Raw genomic sequence first — 26204 nt, 5'->3', positions numbered from 1 at the left:
ACTATTCGGTAAGTTTCAATGAGGTCCCCCTTCATCCTTCTAAACTCCAGCGAGTGCAGGCCCAGTGCTCATCCAAGAACCAGAGGACATTAGAACCAGAGTTCCAGAGAACCAGAGTACGTTAACCCAATCATTCCCCGGATCATTCTCATCCCGACCTATCCAGGTTCTCCAGAGACTTTGCCTGACCCGCTGAGATACTCCAGCACCTTGTGTCTTGTTTTGTAAACCAGCATCTGCGGTTCCTTGCTTCTGCACATCCACACACATGTACACCCACATACATGCACACAACCGCACGCATACACACGCGTGTTTGACATTGTGTGACATTCTGCCCGACTTTTTCTTTTACTTAATGTAAAGCGAATTGGAGAAATGTACAGAGCCACAAAAACACTTAAACCTCACAGTGTTCGAATAAATTATAAAAAGCACGTTGCAAAGTCTTCGAAATCGCCTCTCTTCTTCCAAGATGTTTCTTCACTTTTAAAATGTCTCTTTTGTTCTTATTTTACACTCCTACTTTTTTTCGTCTTTTGGATTCTTCTAACCAGCAGCATGGACCGTTCATGGACCCAGAGATTTCTTCCCAAAATATATATAATAATTCACATTAAATATGAAAAAAATAAAAAATAAATTAAATTAACTCAGTACAATATAATCTCTTCAAGTGCCCAGCAAGTCCACACCTGCCTCTTTTCATTTCTTTTTTATTGTTTATTCAGTTTTTTTGTGTGTTTGTAGAAGTCACTGAGTTTTTTTTCCTCCATCATTTGAACTTGAACTTTAAAGAAATCTCGGTAGTTTTACCGGATGGAGACCAAACGAGGCAGGAACTCGGACCCAGCATCACGGAGGAGTGTAAACTTCTGGAGACCTTAGAAAGAAAGTTGGGTTTTTTTTTGTTTGGCTAACGCAAGTTTTGTTTCTAAAGTTCAGCAAAAAAACAACAACAAAAATTAGAGTTCACAAAGCCGGGGAAGTTATCACTTCTTTCCGAGTTACTTCGTCCTCTGAGCAGGAGCTGTTGGATGAGTAGCCCAGTTCTGTGGTGCGCTTGTGAAAGTTTGTGGTGGGGCTGGTGAAATCCACGCTCTCACCCTCCGACCTGCTCTCGCCCCCTCCTGCCTTCTCCGAGTATTTGCCTCCACCCCGCTGCTTCCCGGCTTCCTGGGTCGCCTGCTCCTTGGCCTTGCGACTACGCTTCCACTTCATCCTTCGGTTCTGGAACCAAATCTTCACCTAGGTGAGAATTGCACAACAAAATAGACAGTTTAGTATAGTACAGTATAGTTTAGTATAGTATAGAATAGTAAAGAATTGTATGGTATAGTACAGTATAGTTTAGTATAGTATAGAATACTAAAGAATTGTATGGTACAGTACAGTATAGTTTAGTATAGTATAGAATAGTAAAGAATTGTATGGTACAGTACAGTATAGTTCAGTATAGTATAGAATAGTAAAGAATTGTATGGTATAGTACAGTATAGTTTAGTATAATATAGAATAGTAAAGAATTGTATGGTATAGTACAGTATAGTTTAGTATAGTATAGAATAGTAAAGAATTGTATGGTATAGTACAGTATAGTTTAGTATAATATAGAATAGTAAAGAATTGTATGGTATAGTACAGTATAGTTTAGTATAGTGTAGAATAGTAAATAATTGTATGGTGTAATACAGTATAGTTTAGTATAGTATAGCATACTAAAGAATTGCATGGTATAGTACAGTATAGTTTAGTATAGTATAGAATAGTAAAGAATTGTGTGGTATAGTGCAGTATAGTTTAGTATAGTATAGAATAGTAAAGAATTGTATGGTATAGTACAGTATAGTTTAGTATAGTATAGAATAGTAAAGAATTGTATGGTATAGTACAGTATAGTTTAATATAATATAGAATAGTAAAGAATTGTATGGTATAGTACAGTATAGATTAGTATTATATAGTGTTGTATAATATAGTTTTGTATTGTATATTATCAAATAGTAGAGAATTGTATAGTGTAGAATAGTATAGTATAGTTTAGTATGATACAGTATAGTATAATATAGTTTAGTATTGTATATTATCGAATAGTAGAGAATTGTATGGTATAGTACAGTATAGTTTAGTATTATATGGTGTTGTATAATATAGTTTAGTATTGTATATTATAGAATAGTAGCTCATTGTATAGTATAGAATAGTATAGTTTAGTATGATACAGTATAATATAATATAGTTTAGTGTTGTATATTATAGAATAGTAGAGAATTGTGTAGTATAGTATCGTTTTTATATTATAGAATAGTATAGTTTAGTTTAGTTCAGTTTAGTATAGTAGACTTTAGTTTAGGTTAGTTTTGTTTAGTTTGGTTTAGTTTAGTATAGTATAATTTAGCTTAGATTAGATTAGTTCAGTTTGGTTCAGTTCAGTTTAGTTTAGTTTAGTTTAGTGAAGCGATACAGCGCAGAAACAAGCCCGTCAGCTCTCTGAGTTCACGCCAACCAGCGATCCCCGTACACTAACACCATCCCACACATTAGGGTCAATTTACAATTGTTACCAAAGCCAATTAACCTACAAACCTGTACATCTTTGGAATTTAGTTTAGTTTTTGTTGAGAGATACAGCGCGGAAACAGGCCTTTCGGCCCACTGAGTGCGCACTGAGCAGCGGTCACCCCGTACACTAACACCATCCTACACGCACTAGAGACAATTTAACAATTCTTACGGAAGCCAATTAACCTATAAACCTGGGGTTTTTATTCACAAAATGCTGGAGTAACTCAGCAGGTCAGGCAGCATCTCGGGAGAGAAGGAATGGGTGACGTTTCGGGTCGAGACCCTTCTTCAGACTGAACTCAGTCTGAAGAAGGGTCTCGACCTGAAACGTCACCCATTCCTTCTCTCCCGAGATGCTGCCTGACCTGCTGAGTTACTGCAGCATTTTGTGAATAAAAACCTTCGATTTGTACCAGCATCCGCAGTTATCTTCTTAACCTATAAACCTGTAAGTCTTTGAAGTGTGTATATGTATATATACATTTATATATAGAGAATACACGATATATATACACTCTAGATACATATGTAGATACATTGTATTGTATAATATAGTTTCATATTCTATATTATAGAATAGTAGAGAATTGTATAGTATAGTACAGTATAGTTTAGTATTATACAGTATTGTATAATATAGTTTCATATTGTATATTATGGAATAGTAGATAATTGTATAGTATAGAATAGTATAGTATAGTTTAGTATGATACAGTATAGTATAATATAGTTTAGTGTTGTATATTATAGAATAGTAGAGAATTGTATAGTATAGTACAGTTTAGTATAATATAGTATAGTATAATATAGTTATGTATTGTATATTATAGAATAGTAGAGAATTATATAGTATAGTATCGTTTAGTATAATACAGTATAGTATAATATATTTTAGAATAGTATATTATAGAATAGTAGAGCATTGTATAGTATAGTATCGTTTAGTATAATATAGTATAGCATAATATATTTTAGAATAGAATATTATAGAATAGTAGAGAATTGTCTTGTATAATATAGTTTAATTTAGTTCAGTTTAGTATAGTACAGTTTAGTATAATATAGTATAGTACAATATAGTTTAGTGTTGTATATTCACGAGGTTAATCCTTGGGATACGTGGACTCGATGGGCCGAAGGGCCTGTTTCCGCGCTGTATATCTAAATCTAAATCTAAATCTACATATTATGTACCTCTATTATAATCTAAAAATATATGTACACACACACACACGCGCGCGCACACACGCACACACACACACACACACACACACACACACATACACATATAAATATATATGTGTGTGTGTGTGTGTGTGTGTGTGTGTGTGTGTGTGTGCGTGTGTGTGCGCGTGTGTGTGTGTGTACATAAATTTTTAGATTATAATAGAGGTACATAATATGTAGATTTAGATTTAGATTTAGAGATACATAATAATAATAATAATAATAATAATAAACATTTATTTTTTATAGCGCTTTTCCAAATGCTCAAAGACGCTTTACAAAAACAGTCAGACATAAAAACAAACAGACAAACTATCCTGACGGAGAAGCGGCGAACAAATAGCGCCAGCGTCCTCTCACGTCAGGGTCCGGCAGTAGACAATAAAGAACACAAGACACACAATTACCATTTTTAACACAAACAGCCATCACAGTGATTGCTCCAGGCACACCCTCACTGTGATGGAAGGCAAAGAAAAGTCTTATCTCCCCCTATATATATATATATATTATATATATAAATATATATATGTGTGTGTGTGTGTGTATGTGTTTTATGTATATATTTTGCTTGGAAAGGGAATAACATGTTTGCGACTGAGTATATAAGGTCTAGAATGTACCACCAGGGGGAGCAGTGGAGGCAGATTCTGGCATCTCAGACAGGCCTGGATATCACAAGGAGTGGATCTGCAGTGAAACGCAAGGAACTGCAGATGCTGGAATTCTGAGCAAAACGCAAAGTACTGGAGTAACCCAATAGGTCAGGCAGCATCTCTGGAGGGATTGAAAGGTCATATTTCAGATTGGGACCCTTCTCTATATGTAGTGTAAGAAAATAACTGCAGATGTCTCTCTCTCTCTCTCTATATATATATATATATATATATATATATAGAGGGAGAGAGAGAGGGAGAGAGAGGGAGAGAGAGAGAGATACATACACACACATATGCATGTGCATATATACATAGAATATACAATGATATCTATAGCGAAGGTATTTATTTCACTAAATGCTGGAGTAACTCATATATATATAGAGAGAGAGAGGGAGAGAGAGATACATACACACACAAATGCATATGTGCATATATACATAGAATATACAAGGTATTTATTTATATATTATTATTTATTATTTATATATATGTGGGTTGGGCGTCCGCCATTGGTGGAGCGGGAGCACGTGGCCGCTGGCTGGGTGAGGTCACGTGGGGCGTGGGGCGGTGACGTCACCCTTTGTCCCGTATTGGGGAGTGAGGAAGTTGGCAACCGCTCGGCCTGGAAACATCGCCATCATCTTGCTTACCTGGGTCTCGGTCAGCATGAGGGATGTGGCCACCTCAAAGCGCTTGGGCCTGGACAGGTACTTGTTGAGTTTGAACTGGTTCTCCAACTCCAGCAGCTGCTGGCTGGTGAAGGCTGTGCGCGGTCGACGGCATTTCCCCATCAGTCCTGGCTGGGGCTGGGCTGGGAAAAACACACGCACACACACACACACACACGGTTAGAGTCATGGAGTCACAGAGCTACACAGGCATAATCTAAGTCTATTTACACCCTGATGTCATTCCCTCTTCTCTCCGCTCCGCATTCTCTGAATGCATTCAAGAGAGAGCTGGATAAAGCTCTTAAGGATAGCGGAGTCAGGGGGTATGGGGAGAAGGCAGGAACGGGGTACTGATTGAGAATGATCAGCCATGATCACATTGAATGGCGGTGCTGGCTCGAAGGGCCGAATGGTCTCCTCCTGCACCTATTGTCCATTGTCCATTGAAAGCACTTTCGAGCAGATTCAGGAGCACTTTCTTCTCCACTGTCCCACAGGCTAGTCCTGATCTTCCAAACTACCTCATTTGCACACCTTGGAGTTTTCTCTTTATCTTTCAGGCTATAACATTGTAACACCATATTCTGTACTCTGATAAATTTTCTCATTGCACTACCTGTGTGTGAGTAAGGAAGGAACTGCGGATGCTGGATTACACCAAAGATAGACACAAAATGAAGCCTGATGCGCTGAGTTACCCCAGCACTTAGTCTCCTGCTAAAACTAAGTCCATCACCCCTGAGTTCCAGGCAATGGGTACAGATGAGAAGCGGCTGCATAGTTACTTAGATAGACACAAAATGCTGGAGTAACTCAGCAGGTCAGGCAGCATCTCTGGAGAGAAGGAATGGGTGACGTTTCTGGTAAAGACCCTTCTTCAGTCGGAGGAGCCTCCTTCTGAGGAAGGGTTCCGACCTGAAACGTCACCTATTCCTTTTGCCCAGAGATGCTGCCTGACCCGCTGAGTTACTCCAGCATATACACCGATCAGCCAAAACATTATGACCACCTGCCCAATATGCTGTTGGTCCTCCGTGTGCAGCCCCATATGCAGCAGGGTGCGATGCACTGTGTATTGTGACACATTCCTCCCGTGACCACCATTAACATTTTCTGTGACTTGTGCCACAGTCGACCTTCTGTCGGTTCGGACCAGACGGGATAGCCTTTGTTGCCCTCGCGCATCGATGAGCCTCGGGCGCCCAACACCCTGTCTGTCGTCGGTTTGTGGTTTGTCCCTCCTCGGACCACTGTCGGTACGTACTCACCACTGCTGACCGGGAGCACCCCACAAGCCTTGCCGTTTCAGAGATGCTCTGACCCAGTCGTCTGGCCGTAACAATTTGGCCCTTGTCAAAGTCGCTCAGGTCTTTACTCCTGCCCATTTCTCCTGCATCCAACACATCAACTTCAAGAACCGACTGTTCACTTACTGCCTAATATATCCCACCCCTTGACAGGTGCCATTATAGACAATAGACAATAGGTGCAGGAGGAGGCCACAGTGGGTAGACGCACAGTCTTTGCCCAGTGTAGGGGAAATGGGAACCAACAGAGGACCGAGGTTTAAGGTGATGGGGGAAACATTTTACAGGAATCTGAGGGGTACTTTTTCCACAAAGGGTGGTGGGTGTTTGGAATGAGCTGCCGGAGGAGTTGAGACAGGGACTATCACCACGTTTAAGAAGCAATTGGACAGGTACATAGAGAGGACAGCTTTAGACAATAGACAATAGGTGCAGGAGTAGGCCATTCGGCCCTTCGAGCCAGCACCACCATTCAATGTGATCATGGCTGATCATTCTCAATCAGTACCCCGTTCCTGCCTTCTCCCCATACCCCCTGACTCCGCTATCCTTAAGAGCTCTATCTAGCTCTCTCTTGAATGCATTCAGAGAATTGGCCTCCACTGCCTTCTGAGGCAGTGAATTCCACAGATTTATCATATCATATCATATCATATCATATCATATATATACAGCCGGAAACAGGCCTTTTCGGCCCTCCAAGTCCGAATATTTACAACTCTCTGACTGAAAAAGTTTTTCCTCATCTCCGTTCTAAATGGCCTACCCCTTATTCTTAAACTGTGGCCCCTGGTTCTGGACTACCCCAACATTGGGAACATGTTTCCTGCCTCTAACGTGTCCAACCCCTTAATAATTTTATATGTTTCGATAAGATCCCCTCTCGTCCTTCTAAATTCCAGTGTATACAAGCCTAGCCGCTCCAGTCTTTCAACATACGACAGTCCCGCCATTCCGTGAATTAACCTCGTAAACCTACGCTGCACGCGCTCAATAGCAAGAATATCCTTCCTCAAATTTGGAGACCAAAACTGCACACAGTACCCCAGGACCTGCAGAAGGACCTCTTTGCTCCTATACTCAACTCAACTTTAGGGTAATATGTGCCAAATGCAGGCACGTGGCCCTAATGTTTAAGGGACATGTTGGTCGGTTTAAGCAAGTTGGCCTGTTTCCACACTGTATGACTCTATAAGCCAGCACCTGCAGTTCCTTCCTATGCATAGTTACTTGGTCACAGAGGTTGTGAAAATTCAAGTGCCAGTCTTTTTTTTTTCCCTAACTCTGAAGAAATTCTGGTCACTTTTTAAACGAAAGTCTCTCTGTTGTATAACCTAGAGATTTACAGCCACGACATGTTTTTAATGTACTGCTTAAAACAGGGAACAGCCATTAGGTTTGCCGGCTAAGTAAGACGGGCTGTAAAACTCTTAAATAGGTTAATTATAATGTAATTGAGCATGCCAATGGGATCCGGGAGTATTTTTACATTACACAGGCAACCTTGCTTGTTAAGGGCACACTCGGACTGAGGGCTGATTAACAGATGAGAAGATAAGTAGCCAAATTGCACTTCAACCTGATGTAGAGACAGGAGAGGACATGTCTGAGATAGCCTGTTTAGATTAGTTCAGAGATACAACGCGGAAACAGGTCCTTCGATCCACCGAGTCCGCTCCGACCAGCAACCACCCCGTTCACTAACACGATCCTACACACACTGGGGACAATTTACAATATTACCAAAGCCAATTAATCTACAAACCTAAGGTAGACACGAAATGCCGGAGTAACTCAGCGGGACAGGCAGCATCTCGGGAGAGAAGGAACGGGTGACGTTTCGGGTCTGGAGAAGGGTCTCGACCTGAAACGTCACCCATTCCTTCTCTCCCGAGATGCTGCCTGACCCGCTGAGTTACTCAAGCATTTTGTGTATACGTCCGATTTAAACCAGCACCTGCTCAGCAGTTTATTTATCTTTAATCTACAAACCTATACGCCTTTGGAGTGTGGGTGGAAACCAGATCATCTGTAGAAAACTCACGCGGTCACGGGGCGGCACGGTGGCGCAACGGTAGAGTTGCTGCTTTACAGCGAATGCAGCGCCGGAGACTCAAGTTCGATCCTGACTACGGGTGCTGTACTGTAAGGAGTTTGTACGTTCTCCCTGTGACCTGTGTGGGTTTTCTCCGAGATCTTCGGTTTCCTCCCACACTCCAAAGACGTACAGGTATGTAGGTTAATTGACTGGGTAAATGTAAAAGTTGTCCCTAGTGTGTGTAGGATAGTGTTAATGTGCGGGGATCGCTGGGCGGCGCGGACTTGGTGGGCCGAAAAGGCCTGTTTCCGCGCTGTATCTGAAATATGAAAAAAAAAAAAATGAAATATGAGAACGTGCAAACTCCATACGGACAGCACCCCATAGTCAGGATTGAACGCGGGTCTCCGGCGCTGTGAGGCAGCAACTCTACCGCTGCGCCACAGCGCTGCCTGAAATAACTAAAGATTTAATAGGAAGAATATTCTTGCTATTGACGGCGTGCAGCGTAGGTTCACTAGGTTAATTCCCGGAATGGCGGGACTGTCATATGTTGTAAGACTGGAGCGACTAGGCTTGTATACACTGGAATTTAGAAGGATGAGAGGGGATCTTATCGAAATGTATAAGATTATTAAGGGGTTGGACACGTTAGAGGTAGGAAACATGTTCCCAATGTTGGGGGAGTCCAGAACAAGGGGCCACAGTTTACGAATAAGGGGTAGGCCATTTAGAACTGAGATGAGGAACAACCTTTCCAGTCAGAGAGTTGTGAATCTGTGGAATTTTCTGCCTCAGAAGGCAGTGGAGGCCAATTCTCTGAATGCATTCAAGAGAGAGCTAGATAGAGCTCTTAAGGATAGCGGAGTCAGGGGGTATGGGGAGAAGGCAGGAACAGGGTACTGATTGAGAATGATCAGCCATGATCATATTGAATGGCGGTGCTGGCTCGAAGGGCCGAATGGCCTCCTCCTGCACCTATTGTCTATTGTCTCCCCTGACATCAGTCTGTAGAAGGGGCTCGAACCAAAACGTCACCCATTCCTTCTCTCCAGAGATGCTGCCTGTCCCACTGAGTTACTCCAGCATTTTGTGTCACCAATGATTAGATTGTCACTCTCTTGCAGAGACTATAGTCGATAAATAGGTGGTTTATCATTATTATATAGACATTTAAGTCAGTCACTATAATATGCAGATTCCACAGTCACTATTTAAAAAACAGTTGAGAATTACTATTGCAAAACTGGGTACCAATATTATATAGAAAGATGGTTAGAACTGCAATACAAAATATTAGTTTGTTTCTGTTACCAATAAATGTATTCACATAATGCTGGAGTAACTCAGCAGTTCAGGCAGTATCTAGGAGAGAGGGAATGGGTGACGTTTCGGGTCGAGACCCTTCTTCAGACTGAAGAAGGGTCTCGACCCGAAATGTCACCCATTCCCACTCTCCTAGATGCTGCCTGACCTGCTGAGTTACTCCAGTATTTTGTGATACCTTCGATTTGTACCAGCATTTGCAATTAATTTCCTACGCAATACATGTGTTCAGAACAAATGTTTATTATTATCCAATGGTTAAATAATCACTGCGATAAAGGTATTAATATTTGGACAATATTAATATTAATGACAATAACATTTGTTTATTATTGTCACCTGTTACTGAGATAGGCGGCACGGTAGCGCAGCGGTAGAGTTGCTGCCTTACAGCGAATGCAGCGCCGGAGACTCAGGTTTGATCCTGACTACGGGCGACGTCTATACGGAGTTTGTATGTTCTCACCGTGACCTGCGTGGGTTTTCTCCGAGATCTTCGGTTTCCTCCCACACTCCAAAGACATGCAGGTTTGTAGGTTAATTGGCTGGGCAAATGTAAAAATTGTCCCTAGTGTGTGTAGGATAGTGTTAGTGTGTGGGGACCACTGGGCGGCGCGGACCCGGTGGGCCGAAGGACCTGTTTCCGCGCTGTATCTCTAAATCTAAAAAAATCTAAAATCTAAAAACTTGGTTTGCGTGTTTAATTTAGTTTCCTTTAGAGATACAGCGTGAAAACAGACCATTCGGCCCACCGAGTTCACGCCGACCAGCGATCCCCGTACACTTCCTCCATCCTATGCCCACTAGGGATAATTTACAATTGTACCAAGCCAATGGACCCACAAAACTGTCGGTCTTTGGAGACCGGGTGGAAACCGGAGATCCCGGAGAAAACCCACGCAGGTCACGGGGAGAACGTACAAACTCAGTACAGACAAGCGCCCGTAGTCAGGATCGAACCCAGGTCTCCGGCGCTGTGAAGCAGCAACTCTACCGCTGCGCCACCGTGCCCGCCCTGATCTAGGCAAATGGTAGCGTACGGGTAATGCAAATCAGAAAATAAAGAGAGTGCGGAATATAGTGTTGTAGCTACAGATAAGATGGAGCGGCACGGTGGCGCAGCGGTAGAGTTGCTGCCTTACAGCGCTGGAGACCCGGGTTCGATCCTGACTATGGGTGCTGTCTGTATGGAGTTTAGAAACATAGAAACATAGAAAATAGGTGCAGGAGTAGGCCATTCGGCCCTTCGAGCCTGCACCGCCATTCAATATGATCATGGCTGATCATCCAACTCAGTATCCCGTACCTGCCTTCTCTCCATACCCCTTGATCCCTTTAGCCACAAGAGCCACATCCAACTCCCTCTTAAATATAGCCAATGAACTGGCCTCAACTACCCTCTGTGGCAGAGAATTCCACAGATTCACCACTCTGTGTGAAAAAAAACTTTCTCATCTCGGTCCTAAAAGACTTCCCCCTTATCCTTAAACTGTGACCCCTTGTTCTGGACTCCCCCAACATCGGGAACAATCTTCCCGCATCTAGCCTGTCCAACCCCTTAAGAATTTTGTAAGTTTCTATAAGATCCCCCCTCAATCTTCTAAATTCCAGCGAGTACAAGCCGAGTCTATCCAGTCTTTCTTCGTATGAAAGTCCTGCCATCCCAGGAATCAATCTGGTGAACCTTCTCTGTACTCCCTCTATGGCAAGAATGTACAGAGAAGGTTCACCAGATTGATTGAGTTTGTACGTTATCTGGCAGCTCCGGTTTCCTCCCACACTTTAAAGACGAACAGGTTTACAGGTTCATTGGATTTGGTAAAATTGTACAGTGTATCGTTGGAGGACGAGGACTTGGTGGGCCGAAGGGCCTGTTTCCACGCTGTATCTCCAAAGACTAAAGTCTAAATATGCAGGTTAAAAAAAGCCACAAGAGGTAGATTGAAAGATTGGGAATTGGGAAACTCATCCTGAGAATATGAGAGGTTCATTCACGTTCATAAGTTCATAAGTCATAGGAGCAGAAGTAGGCCATTCAGCCCTTCAAGTCTACTCTGCCATTCAATCATGGCTGATCTATCTTTCCCTCTTAACCCTATTCTCCTGCCTTGGCCCCATAATCTTTGACACCCATACTAATCAAGATTCTATCAATCTCCGCCTTTCGGGTCGAGGTCCCTCTTCATGGTGGGAGCGTCTAGTCTAGTCTAGAGAAACAGGTCCTTCGGCCCACCGAGTCTGAACCGACCAGCGATCGTTGCACATTAATACTACCCTACACACACTAGGGATGATTTTACATTTATCCCAAGCCAATTAATCTACAAACCTGCACGTCTTTGGAGGGTGGGAGGAAACGGAAGATCTCGGAGAAAACCCACGCAGGTCACGGGGAGAACATAGAAACATAGAAAATAGGTGCAGAAGTTGGCCATTCGGCCCTTCGAGCCAGCACCGTCATTCAATATGATCATGGCTGATCATCCAAGATCTGTAACCCGTTCCTGCTTTCTCCCCATATCTCTTGATTCCATTAGAGCTCTATCTGACTCTCTCCTGAAAACATCCAGTGAATTGGCCTCCACTGCCTTCGGCGGCAGAGAATTCCACAGGTTCACAACTCTCTGGGTGAAAAAGATTTTCCTCATTTCAGTCCTAAATGGCCTACGCCTTATACTTAAACTGTAACCCCTGGTTCTGGACTCCCCCAACATCGGCAACATTTTTCTTACATCCAGCCTGTCCAATCCCTTAAGAATTTAACATGTTTCTATAAGATCCCCTCTCATCCTTCTAAATTCTAGTGAATATAAGCCCAGTCGACCCATTCTTTCCTCATATTTCAGTCCCGCCATTCCGACAATTAACCTCGTGAAACTGTTGCACACGGGACTGTCGCATGTTGAAAGGCTGGAGCGACTAGGCTTGTATACACTGGAACTTAGAAGGATGAGAGCTGATCTTATCGAAACATATAAGATTATTAAGGGGTTGGACACGTTAGAGGCAGGAAACATGTTCCCAATGTTGGGGGAGTCCAGAACCAGGGGCCACAGTTTAAGAATAAGGGGTAGGCCATTTAGAACGGAGGCGAGGAAAAACGTTTTCAGTCAGAGAGTTGTGAATCTGTGGAATTTTCTGCCTCAGAAGGCAGTGGAGGCCAATTCTCTGAATGCATTCAAGAGAGAGCTTGATAGAGCTCTTAAGGATAGTGGAGTCAGGGGGTATGGGGAGAAGGCAGGAACGGGGTACTGATTGAGTATGATCAGCCATGATCACATTGAATGGCGGTGCTGGCTCGAAGGGCCGAATGGCCTCCTCCTGCACCTGTTGTCTGTTGTCAATTGTACAAACTCTGTACAGGCAGCACCCGTAGTCAGGATCAAACCTGGGTCTCTTGCGCTGTGAGGCAACGCTTCTACCACTGCGCCACCGTGCCACCAGGTCTGGTTCTTGTGATGGACTGGGCTACCCTCCAGGGCTCTGTGCAATTTTCCGGCGGTCTTGGCCAGAGCAGTGGGAAAACCTCTGATGCATCCGGATAATGTGGCTTCCCCAGTGCATCTTTAGAATTTGGCACGATTCATTGCAGACGCGATGATTTTTCTACGCCTTCTGAGGAAGTGGAGGTGTTGGCATGCTTCCTTGGCAAGGGATCCTGCAGTGGCTGCATTTTGTGGAGCTTATCTGGTCTATACTTAAATATCACACGGCATTTGCTGGATGGCGCTTGATCCATGATATTAAACCGTAGAGTTGGCCTTTAGAATTTGGACTTGACCAAAGTTAACAGGGCCCGCTTCTATTGTTGAATAATCATGGATTCACTATCAGGCAACTGAACCGTCCTACCACAACCAGAGAGCGGTCCTGAACTACTATCTACCTCATTGGTGACCTCAGACTATCCTTGATCTGACTTTGCTGGCTTTACCTTGCACTAAAGTAACTCAGCAGGTCAGGCAGCATCTCGCGAGAGAAGGAATGGGTGACGTTTCGGGTCGAGACCCTTCTTCAGACTGAAGAAGGGTCTCGACCCGAAACGTCACCCATTCCTTCTCTCCCGAGCTGCTGCCTGACCTGCTGAGTTACTCCAGCATTTTGTGAATAAATACCTTACCTTGCACTAAATGTTATAATAACAATAATAATAAGTACTTTATTCGTCCCACAACGGGGAAATTTGCAGGGCTGCAGCAGAAAAGTGGATGGCAAAAATAAATAAGCATTCATTAAAAAAATTTATATAGCGATAATTATCTTTCTTTACTGGTCTGCTGGGAGCAGTGCTGGTTGTGCAGTCTGACGGCAACAGGAAGTGGAGGACCTCCTATATCTCTCCTTCACACACTTGGGGTGAAGGAGTCTGTCACTGAAGGAGCTACTCAGTGCAATGACAGTGTCCTGCATGGGGTGGGAGGAGTCGTCCAGCAGTGATGTTAGCTTTGCCATATGACTGTCATATGTTGAAAGACTGGAGCGACTAGGCTTGTACACACTGGAATTTAGAAGGATGAGAGGGGATCTTATCGAAACGTATAGGATTATTAAGGGGTTGGACACGTTAGAGGCAGGAAACATGTTCCCAATGTTGGGGGAGTCCAGAACAAGGGGCCACAGTTTAAGAATAAGGGGTAGGCCATTTAGAACGGAGATGAGGAAAAACTTTTTCAGTCAGAGAGTTGTGAATCTGTGGAATTCTCTGCCTCAGAAGGCAGTGGAGGCCAGTTCTCTGAATGCATTCAAAAGAGAGCTAGATAGAGCTCTTAAGGATAGCGGAGTCAGGGGGTATGGGGAGAAGGCAGGAACGGGGTACTGATTGAGAATGATCAGCCATGATCACATTGAATGGCGGTGCTGACTAGAAGGGCCAAATGGCCTCCTCCTGCACCTATTGTCTATTGTCTATTACCATCATCCTCTCTCCCACCGCCTGCACTGAGTCGAGGGGGCATCCCAGGACAGAGCTGGCCTTCCTGATCAGTTTATCCAGCCTCTTCCTCTTCCTTATTCCCTTATCATGTACCTTCTGTACACTGTAAATGGCTCGATTGTAACCGTGTATAGTCTTTCCGCTGACTGGTTAGCACGCAACTAGAAAGCTTTGCACTGTACCTCGGTACACGTGACATTAACAAATTCAACAAAATTAGTGACCTTTCAGGACATGTTAAGATTATAGCATTATAAGATTATTAAGGGGTTGGACACGTTAGAGGCAGGAAACATGTTCCCAATGTTGGGGGAGTCTAAAACCAGGGGCCATAGTTTAAGAATAAGGGGTAGGCCGTTTAGAACGGAGATGTGGAGAAACCTTTTCAGAGAGTTGTAAATCTGTGGAATTCTCTGCCTCAGAAGGCAGTGGAGGCCAATTCTCTGAACGCATTCAAGAGAGAGCTAGATAGAGCTCTTAAGGATAGCGGAGTCAGGGGGTATGGGGAGAAGGCAGGAACGGGGTACTGATTGAGAATGATCAGCCATGATCACATTGAATGGCGGTGCTGGCTCGAAGGGCCGAATGGCCTACTCCTGCGCCTATTGTCTATTTTCTAATGTCTATTGACATGATAGGCATCATGTAAATTCCAGATCTTTTCACTTAATGATAACTTACTCAATTGCAGTTGATGAAAAGCAGAATACTGTTTTGCCTCTTGGTCCTTTCCAATATCACAAGTCAAAAAAGAAGTACAGTGTAACTGGCACTTGCCACATCGTTCACACACTCCGGGGCATCATAAACCATTCATAGTCAAAGGAATCATTTTTGGATTAAGTTGCTAAGTTCCTAAGTTCTCGGAGCAGAATTAGACCATTCGGCCCATTGACTCTACTTCGCCGTTCAATCATGGCTGATCTATCTCTCCCTCTCAACCCCATTCTCCTGCCTTCTCCCCATAAACCCTGACACCCTTATCAATCAAGAATCTATCTACCGCTGCCTTAAAAATACCCATTGACTCGGCCTCCACATGAATTCCACAGATCCGCAGAGGGACCTGGGAGTTGGGGAGTAGACAGTCCTTGAAGGTGGGAAGTCGCAGGTAGAGAGGGTGGTCAAAAAGGCGTTTGGCACATTGGCCTTCATCAGTCCGAGTATTGAGTACAAAAGTTGGGAATTTATGTCGCAGTTGTATAAGACGTTGGTGAGGCCGCATTTAGAGTATTGTGTTCAGTTCTGGGCAACAAGTTAAACGAAAGATGTTGTCGAGCTGGAAAGGGCTCAGAGAACATTTACGAGGATGTTGCCAGGACTAGAGGGCCTGAGCTACAGGGAGAGGTTGAGCAGGCTGGGACACTATTCCTTTGAGCGCAGGAGGATGAGGAGTGACCTTATAGAGGTGTATAGAATTATGAGAGGAATAGATCAGGTAGATGCACTGAGTCTCTTGCCCAGAGTCTGTGTTGTATCTCTAAACTAAACTCTACCAGGTGTGCCACTTTGGTGCCTGTAATTATTGAAGGAAGACAATGATCATGGATGGTCAGGGAGCAAAGTGCGCTGGTGCCTCTAGGGTTATTCCCAATGTTGGGGGAGTCCAGAACAAGGGGCCACAGTTTAAGAATAACGGGTAGGCCATTTAGAACTGAGATGAGGAAAACCTTTTTCAGTCAGAGTTGTGAATTTGTGGAATTTTCTGCCTCAGAAGGCAGTGGAGGCCAATTCTCTGAATGCATTTAAGAGAGAGCTAGATAGAGCTCTTAAAGATAGCGGAGTCAGGGGGTATGGGGAGAAGGCAGGAACGGGGTACTGATTGAGAATGATCAGCCATGATCACATTGAATGGCGGTGCTGGCTCGAAGGGCCGAATGGCCTCCTCCTGCACCTATTGTCTATTGTCTATTCCCCGCTGAGTTAACCCAATGTTGTGCAAAACTGTTGTGAGGACAGTGAAAAACAAATTGGTTCCAACATTAGGCTTAGAAACATAGAAAATAGGTGCAGGAGGAGGCTTGATTCAGTAGACATCCCACCTCTACTGCAGTGCAGCGAAGATTTACGAGGATGTTGCCATGTCTCAAGGATCTGAGCTACAGGGAGAGGTTGAGTGGGCCGGGACTCAGTTCCTTGGAGCGATGGAGGATGAGGCGTGATCTTTTGAGGTGTATAAAATCATGAGAGGAATAGATCGGGGTAGATGCACAGAGTCTCTTGCCCAGAGTAGGGGAATCCAGAAGCTGACAACATAGGTTTAAGGTGAAGGGGGAAAGATTCGATAGTAGTCTGAGGGGTAACTTTTTTACACAAACGGTGGTGGGTGTATGGAATGAGCTGCCAGAGGAGGCAGTTGAGGCTGGGACTATCCCAACATTTAAGAAACATTTAGACAGGTACATGATAGGACAGGTTTGGAGGGACATGGGCCAAACACAGGCAGGTGGGACCAGTGTAGCTGGGACATAGAAACAGAAACATAGAAAATAGGTGCAGGAGGAGGCCATTCGGCCCTTCGGGCCAGCACCGCCATTCATTGTGATCATGGCTGATCATCCACAATCAGTAACATGTTGACGGTGTTGGCGAGTTGGGCCAAAGGGCCTGTTTCCACGCTGTATCACTCTTTGACTCGATGCAATCTCTTTCATCCAGCTCCTTGTAAAATCTGCTTTATCTTTCATTAAAGCAGAGATCAGAAGTAATGTGTAGCACCAGACTCGATGACGAGGCCAAGTGATTTGTAGCGGCAGCTGATAAATTATGGCTCAGAACCGTTCAGTAACCACTGACTCTTGGCCTTCGTTTCAACACCGCAATTCGGGACCCAAGCCATAGAGGGAATCTGCCGGTGTGCGTTAGATCACACACGTCAACATTAACCAATTGATTTTCCTACCTCGTCTTGTTGAGTGGATCATCCACTTACACGTTGCCGCCGTTTTCATAAGCCGGACAAGTGTCCTACCAACAGGAAGGTAGACACAAAACGCCGGAGTAACTCAGCGGGACAGGCAGCATCTCTGGAGAGAAGGAATGGGTGACGTTTCGGGTCGAGACCCTTCTTCAGACTCGACCCGAAACGTCACCCATTCCTTCTCTCCAGAGACGCTGCCCGTCCTGCTGAGTTAGAAACATAGAAACATAGAAAATAGATGCAGAAGTAGGCCATTCGGCCCTTCGAGCCTGCACCGCCATTCAATATGATCATGGCTGATCATCCAACTCAGTATCCCGTACCTGCTTTCTCTCCATACCCCCTGATCCCTTTAGCCACAAGGGCCACATCTAACTCCCTCTTAAATATAGCCAATGAACTGGCCTCAACTACCTTCTGTGGCAGAGAATTCCACAGATTCACCACTCTCTGTGTGAAGAAATGTTTTCTCATCTCGGTCCTAAAAGACTTCCCCCTGATCCTTAAGCTGTGATCCCTGGTTCTGGACTTCCCAAACATCGGGAACAATCTTCCCGCATCTATCCTCTCCAACCCTTTAAGAATTTTATATGTTTCTAGCATTTAGCATTACTCCAGCATTTTGTGTCTATCTTCGGAATAAGCCAGCATCTGCAGTTCCTTCCCCACACATTACGCACACTGGACACGGTCTCTCTGATATTTACCATGCGAAACGCTGATAGAATCAAGAGATTTCTATCACGTGGAACCTATCGTAAGTCATAGAAGCAGAATTAGGAGCTTCTCCGCCATTCAATCATGGCTGATCTGTCTTTCCCTCTCAACCCCATTCTCCTGCCTTCTCCCCATAACCTTTGGCATCCTTGCAGATCAAGCCAAACACAAACTACTGGAACAAATCAGCAGGTCAAGCAACATTGTGAGTCAATACACAATAGACAATAGGTGCAGGAGGAGGCCATTCGGCCCTTCGAGCCAGCACCGCCATTCAATGTGATCATGGCTGATCATTCTCAATCAGTACCCCGTTCCTGCCTTCTCCCCATACCCCCTGACTCCGCTATCTTTAAGAGCTCTATCTAGCTCTCTCTTAAATGCATTCAGAGAATTGGCCTCCACTGCCTTCTGAGGCAGTGAATTCCACAGATTCACAACTCTCTGACTGAAAAGGTTTTTCCTCATCTCAGTTCTAAATGGCCTACCCCTTATTCTTAAACTGTGGCCCCTTGTTCTGGACTCCCCCAACATTGGGAACATGTTTCCTGCCTCTAACGTGTCCAACCCCTTAATAATCTTATACGTTTCGATAAGATCTCCTCTCATCCTTCTAAATTCCAGTGTATACAAGCCTAGTCACTCCAGTCTTTCAACATATGACAGTCCCGCCATTCCGGGAATTAACCTGGTGAACCTACGCTGCATGCCCTCAATAGCAAGAATGTCCTTCCTCAAATTTGGAGACCAAAACTGCACACAGTGCTCCAGGTGCAGTCTCACTGGGGCCCTGTACAACTGCAGAAGGACCTCTTTGCTGTCATAGAGTCATACAGCATGGAAAGAGGACCTTTGGCCCAACATAACCATGGCGACCAACATGGGCCATTCTTAGTCACGTGTGTGAGCAAAGATGTGAAAAATTGTGGAATAAATCTCTTCTAATTCTGAAAGCATCACAGGTATATTGTTTTGCACTGTATACATGACTTATATACGTCAAAGTTTATCATGTGAAATCTTTATATGTTATGCTGACAATGTGGTCACACACGTGACCAGTCATATTTGACCTCTGACCCTAAACAAGCATTGTCAGATCTTGTATATGGTTTTTTTTGTGGTTTGACCTGATATATACATAACAGCAATTGCGGCAAAACGGTGAACCGTAGCGCGACGGTTTTCACACCGCCTTAATCGCCAATCTCGCGCTCGGTCGGCCGTGATATTTTCATTTACTTTGGTCGCGTGTTTTTTAAGTTACAGAGGTTTTAAAGCGCTGCCCCCCCCCCCTTTTCAAGGGGGCGCTGCGGTGCAGATTTAGTCTTCAGCTTGTGACGGCTACATTGTTTCGAAAAGTTTCCAAAAAAGCACTGATTGTTTTAAAGTAGTGTTTTTTGTTATTGCAAGTCACTTGACATACACAGATCAGGAGGACGGGCCCAACGGGCCCACTTGGAGAGTAAGAGTGGGGCTGGGGGAGGAGAGAATGGGGGTGTGGGGACGGGCCCAACGGGCCCGCTTTGCTAGTAACATATAAAAATTTCACTTGATAAACGTCGACATATATAAGTCATATGTACATTACAAAACAATATACCTGTGACGCTTTAAGAATTAGAAGAGATGGATTCCACAATTTTTCACATTTTTGGTCACACACGTGACTAAGAATGGCCCATCTACACTAGTCCCACCTGCCTGCGCTTGGCCCTTCTATATACTAAAACTCTCGTTTGTTTGTTTGTTTGTTTGTTCCTGAACTACAGCCAAAACAGTACATGATAGCGCGACAATTTTAGGCCCACCTTACTCACCGTCGTCCCTTTGGTGCTAATGAAAGAGGTTTCATTGAAATCAGTGTTATATTTTTAAAGTTATTCACATTTTAAAGTTTAAATCTATCTCCTAGGGAGGGAGGGGGAGGGAGGGAGGGGGGGAGGGAGAATAATGGAGGTTGATGGGGATGGAGTGAAGGGGGGAGGGGAGGGGAGGGTAGGGTAGGGGGGAGAGGGGAGGGGGGTAGAGGGGAGGGGGGAGAGGGGAGGAGGGAGGGGGAGGAAGGAGTGGGGAGGGGAGGGGGAGAGGGGAGGGGGAGGAGAGGGTGCTGCACCAATGCAGGAGAGGTTTGGGCCCAATGGGTCCACTTGGTCTAGTATCCCTCTAACTCTTTCCTATCAATGTACCTGTCCAAATGTTTCTTATTCAACAGCGTTCTTGTGACAAGCGGTTGGATTTAATTTCAAAAATAATAAAATGTTATCTGTGTGTGTGTGTGTGTGTGTGTGTTATCTACGTAACTGGATTGCACTTTGGACACCATAGAAAGCTACATGTGGCGTGTGGTGATGACGCTTGTTAGTCCAATCCCTCAGGATCCCCGGGACAGGTTTAGACAATACACAATAGGTGCAGGAGTAGGCCATTCGGCCCTTCGAGCCAGCACCGCCATTCAATGTTTAGGGGGATATGGGGCAAGTGCAGGCAGGTGGGACGAGTGCAGATGGAGCATGTTGGCCCGTGTGGGCAAGTTGGGCCGAAGGGCTGGTTTCCACCCAGTATCACCCCACGACTGTCTAAACCAACATCTGCAGTTCCTTCCCCTGCATAGTCAGTCACTTCATCGCAAAGGTTGTGAAAATGCAGGTCCAAGTCTTCTTTTTTTGCCGAAGGGCCTGTTTCCACTCTGTGTGACTCCATGACTCTGTAACCGAGTCTTCCTCACAGTTTCTCCGCTACTTAGGCACAGTAATAATGGAGCAATTCCGATGAAGAGTGAAATAATGTCTGACCTGTGTTGGAAATGAAGCTTTAATATGATTTTCCAATTTCCCAGTTGCACCTGTCCCACAATCAGGGGGGGGGGGGGGGGGGGCTTGTTCTTGCATTATCAACAAATTGTTGGTGAAGTGTAGAACTGTATAGTGTGTGTGTGTGTGTGTATGTGCGCGCGTGTGTATGTGTGTGTGTGTGTGTGTGTGTGTGTGTGCGCGTGTGATGTGTGTGTATGTGTGTGTGTATGTATGTAGGTATGTGTGGATGTATGTGTGTGCTTACATGCGTGTATGTGGGTGTGATGTGTGTGTGTGCCTGTGTGGGTATGTATGGATGTGTGTGTATGTGTTTGCGCGCGTGTGTGTTGGTGTGATGTGTGTGTGTGTATGTATGTAGGTGTGGACGTGTGTGTGTGTGCCAGTGTGGGTATGTATGGATGTGTGTGTGTGTTTGCGCATGTGTGATGTGTGTGTGTGTATGTATGTAGGTATGTGTGTATGTGTGTGTGTGTGTATGTGTGTGTGTGGATGTGTGTGTATGTGTGTGTGTGTGTGTGTATATGTGTGTGCGTGTATATGTGTGTGTGTGTGTGTGTGGGTGTGATGTGTGTAGGTGCGTGATGTGTGTGTGTATGTATGTAGGTATGTGTGTGTGTGTGTGTGTGTCTGTGTGTGCATGTGTGTGTGTGTGTGTGTGTGTGTAGGTGTGTGCGTGTGTGTGCGTGTGTGTATGTGAGTGTGTATGTGAGTGTGTGTGTGTGTGTGTGTGTGTGTGTGTGTGTGTGAGTGAGTGTATGTTCCTGTGTGTATGTATGTGGGTGTGTGTGTGTTCTCCCTCTATTTCATTCTGTCTCTATTTCAACCTCTCTCTTCGTCCTTATCCATTCTCCCACCTCCCGTTTTTTTCTCCCCTCTCTCTGTTTCCAATCTCAATCCTTTATTTGTGTACATTGGGCATGCACGCAAAGAAGTTCACCGTGCCTAGCCCACATGAGACAATAAAGTATTCCCATTCCAATTCCTATGATTCCGTTTCACTGTCCCCTCCCCTCTCCTCTCTTCCCTTTCTGTTGTACCATTCGAGTGAACTCCAAACAGTTCTGCGAATTTTAACTGCGCAAAAAAATTACTAAAAAAACATTCACCACCCTCAAGAACCGAGCGATTAATAAAAGACTGCTTCGCGTTAAACACGCGGAGAGAATAAATCCTCTTGCATTTTAAATTAAGCATGGAATCGTCAATAACTTACAAAACGAAAAATGAAATGAAATTATTTTAATTCAATGCCAGAAATTGTCTTAATTCCCAGCCCCTCCCGCCGGCGGAAGCAAATATGGAACTTGCTTGAAAATATTTTTTAAATCGCCCACCTGGATGCCGAAGACGAAGGCATTGTAAGAAAATAACTGCAGATGCTGGTACAAATCGAAGGTATTTATTTCACAAAAAGCTGGAGTAACTCAGCGGGTCAGGCAGCGTCTAAGGAGAGAAGGAATGGGTGACGTTTCGGGTCGAGACACATTCCTTCTCTCCTGAGACGCTGCCTGACCCGCTGAGTTACTCCAGCATTTAGTGAAATAAATACCTTCGAAGACGAAGGAATCATCAAACCTGTTAATTAACCGGAGGAATCATCAAACCTGTTAATTAACCGGATCGGTTTCTGAATCTAAGAAGCAACGAAGCGAGGATGGAAAATAAAATATAAATTTTTTGAATCATTCATTCATTTTCGATATAAATATCAACTAAACACACACACAAAAAATAAGATCATACACACATATTATTCCGAATTTATGTACACACACACGCGCGCACACACACACACACACACACACACACACACACACACACACACAAATAACCGTGTACACAAATTCTGAATAAATATCAAATAGAGAGAATATATATATACGGTTTTTATATTGCTTATTTGATATTTATCTCAAATATATGTACGTATAAGCTTATATATGTATGTATGTAAATAAACGTTTATACGCACATATATAGGTACATATATTCGAGTTAAATATCAAATAAGTGATATGGAACACACGCATATGTAATTGGTTTTATTTATATTTGATTTTTTAATATTGCTCGTTTGGGTTATCTTGAATATATGTACGTATATATAGCAAATATACACACACACATATATACGAATGAATGTAATAAAATAGCGCTGCGAAATGAAATAGAATTAGACTATTATATTGCTCTAAAACACATCTTAACTATATTAGATGTTTATTTAACCGATGGCGTGTAAAATATAGTTAAGACTGTTTAATACAAATATGTATATTAAATATGTACATTATATATAATTATATTATATTATATTATATTATATTATATTATATTATATTATATTATATTATATTATATATAATGTGCACATTTAATGTACTTATTTGTATTAAACAGTCTTAACTCTATTTTACACTTCGTCGGTTTAATAAACATAAAATATAGTTAAGATGTGTTAATCGTTGGACATTAAATATGCACATTATATATAATTATGATATATATATAATGTACATATTTAATGTACATATCTGTATTAAACAGTCTTAACTATATTTTACACTTCACCGGTTAAATAAACATCAAATATAGTTAAGATATGTTTTAGAGCAATATAATAGTCTAATGTATAATTATATTATATGATATAATATATAAATAATAAATTATATAATATGATACAGTATATAAATAATTAATTATATAACATGTGATAATAAATTATATTATTTATATAGCATATAAAGAATAAATTATATATGTGATATGGTATATAAATAATAAATCATATATGTGATATGGTATATAAATAATAAATTATATTATATGATGCAGTATATAAATAATAAATTATATAATATGATATCGTATATAAATAATAAATTATATATATGCTGTGGTATATAAATAATAAATTATATTATATGATACAGTATATAAATAATAAATTATATAATATATCGTATATAAACAATAAATTATATATATGATATCGTATGTAAATAATAAATTATATATATGATATGGTATATAAATAATAAATTATATATATGGTATAGCATATAAATAATAAATTATGTATATGATTTATTATTTATATACTATATCGTATAATATAATTATATATTAGACTTTTGTATTTGTGTGAGTGTGTGTAATATATATGTATATATATAGTGTAAGAAAATAACTGCAGATGCTGGTACAAATGGAAGGTATTTATTCACAAAATGCTGGAATAATTTTGTGTGTGTGTGTGTGTGTGTGTGTGTGTGTGTGTGTATAAATATATATATAAATGGACGCTGCTAAATGAAATAGAATGAAATAAATGAAATCGAATGAAATAGAATCCGACTATTAAAACGCAGGCCTGATATTAAACGAACTATTTTTTTAAATGATCAAATGTACATATTTGTACACAACAAAGTCTTAACTGTATTTTGCACCGTGTCTTCGGTTAAATAAACAAACACTTAAAATATAGTCAAGACTTCGTTTTATATCAATATGAAATTGTAATCACGACGCGCGGTGATAAAATGAGACCACCGTACTTCTTAAGGTGTTTCACTCCCTCTGTTATTTAAAAATAAAAAGATAATGAACGAAAATCGTTGAGTTAAAACTGAGCGCATCATTTGTGAAGGGGCGTTTTTAACTTTCTCAAGCGACGGAAAGTTAGTTTGCCAAATACAACGATGCAAGAGCTTTTTTATTGAAGCCTTTTGTTTGCATCTTGGTTGAGAGAGGGCGGCTTTCTTCAATAATTCAATGGAGCTTTGTCACGTATGCAACTGCACAGTGAAATTTCTTTTGCATAGTCTTAATTGCAATATATATATATCACGGTCATATTTGAAAGTCAGGAGTTTTACTTGTCTATTTTTGCTTACAAATAAATCTCCCGGCGAAAATCTCGTTCTCCCCTCGCGTTCACGAGTTAGATAAACAGACACTGAAGAGGTGAGTGGTGTAATTTATGTTCTGAGCTTCGACGCCGGCGTTAATGGGCCCCCTGAGGTTAGCGGGGTAACTCGCATTGCATCGAGGGACCCGTGTCAACAAGGTGTGTGTTTGTTTGTGTGAGAAGGGACTGTAGGTGCCTGGTTTACACCGAAGATAGACATAGGAAATCTGGAGTAAACTCAGCGGGTCAGGCAACAGCGTCTCTCTGGAGAGAAGGAATGGGTGACGTTTCGGATCGAGACCCTTCTTCAGACTGAGAGTCAGGCAGGGCAGAAGGAAACAAGAAATATACAGACGGCCATGTAGAGAGAGACGTGGAACAAATGATATGGGGAAAATAAAAGTAAAGAAGATAGACACATAATAAAATGATTGGAGTAACTCAGCGGGACAGGCAGCATCTATGGAGAGAAGGCTATAGACAATAGACAATAGACAATAGACAATAGACAATAGGTGCAGGAGGAGGCCATTCGGCCCTTCGAGCCACCACCGCCATTCAATGTGATCATGGCTGATCATTCTCAATCAGTACCCCGTTCCTGCCTTCTCCCCATAACCCCTGACTCCGCTATCCTTAAGAGCTCTATCTACCTCTCTCTCGAATGCATTCAGAGAATTGGCCTCCACTGCCTTCTGAGGCAGAGAATTCCACAGATTCACAACTCTCTGACTGAAATAGTTTTTCCTCATCTCCGTTCTAAATGGCCGACCCCTTATTCTTAAACTGTGGCCCCTTGTTCTAGACTCCCCCAACATTGGGAACATGTTTCCTGCCTCTAACGTGTCCAACCCCTTAATAATCTTGTACGTTTCGATAAGATCCCCTCTCATCCTTCTAAATTCCAGTCGCTCCAGTCTTTCAACATACGACAGTCCCGCCATTCCGGGAATTAACCTACGCTGCACGCCCTCAATAGCAAGAATGGAACAAATGAATGAAAGATATGGGGAAAATAAAAGTAAAGAAGATAGACACATAACAAAAATGATTGGAGTAACTCAGCCGGACAGGCAGCATCTCTGGAGAGAAGGCTACTCCGGCAT

General features: G+C 42.8%; 1 protein-coding gene across 1 annotated transcript in view; it reads right to left on the bottom strand.

Annotated features, from left to right (window-relative positions):
- Positions 1–972: 972 nt before the first annotated feature.
- mnx2b (motor neuron and pancreas homeobox 2b) overlaps positions 973–26204 on the bottom strand; it is a 54062-nt gene continuing 28830 nt past the window's right edge. The window contains 2 exon segments of the mRNA XM_078404314.1: positions 973–1248; positions 5105–5265. Coding sequence (XP_078260440.1) covers positions 973–1248; positions 5105–5265 — 437 coding nt within the window.

The sequence above is a fragment of the Rhinoraja longicauda genome, chromosome 8, assembly GCF_053455715.1.
Source record: "Rhinoraja longicauda isolate Sanriku21f chromosome 8, sRhiLon1.1, whole genome shotgun sequence".
In the NCBI taxonomy this organism is placed as follows: domain Eukaryota; kingdom Metazoa; phylum Chordata; class Chondrichthyes; order Rajiformes; family Arhynchobatidae; genus Rhinoraja; species Rhinoraja longicauda.
The sequence above is the reverse complement of the archived record's forward strand: the minus strand, read 5'-3'. Positions and strand labels throughout refer to the sequence as shown.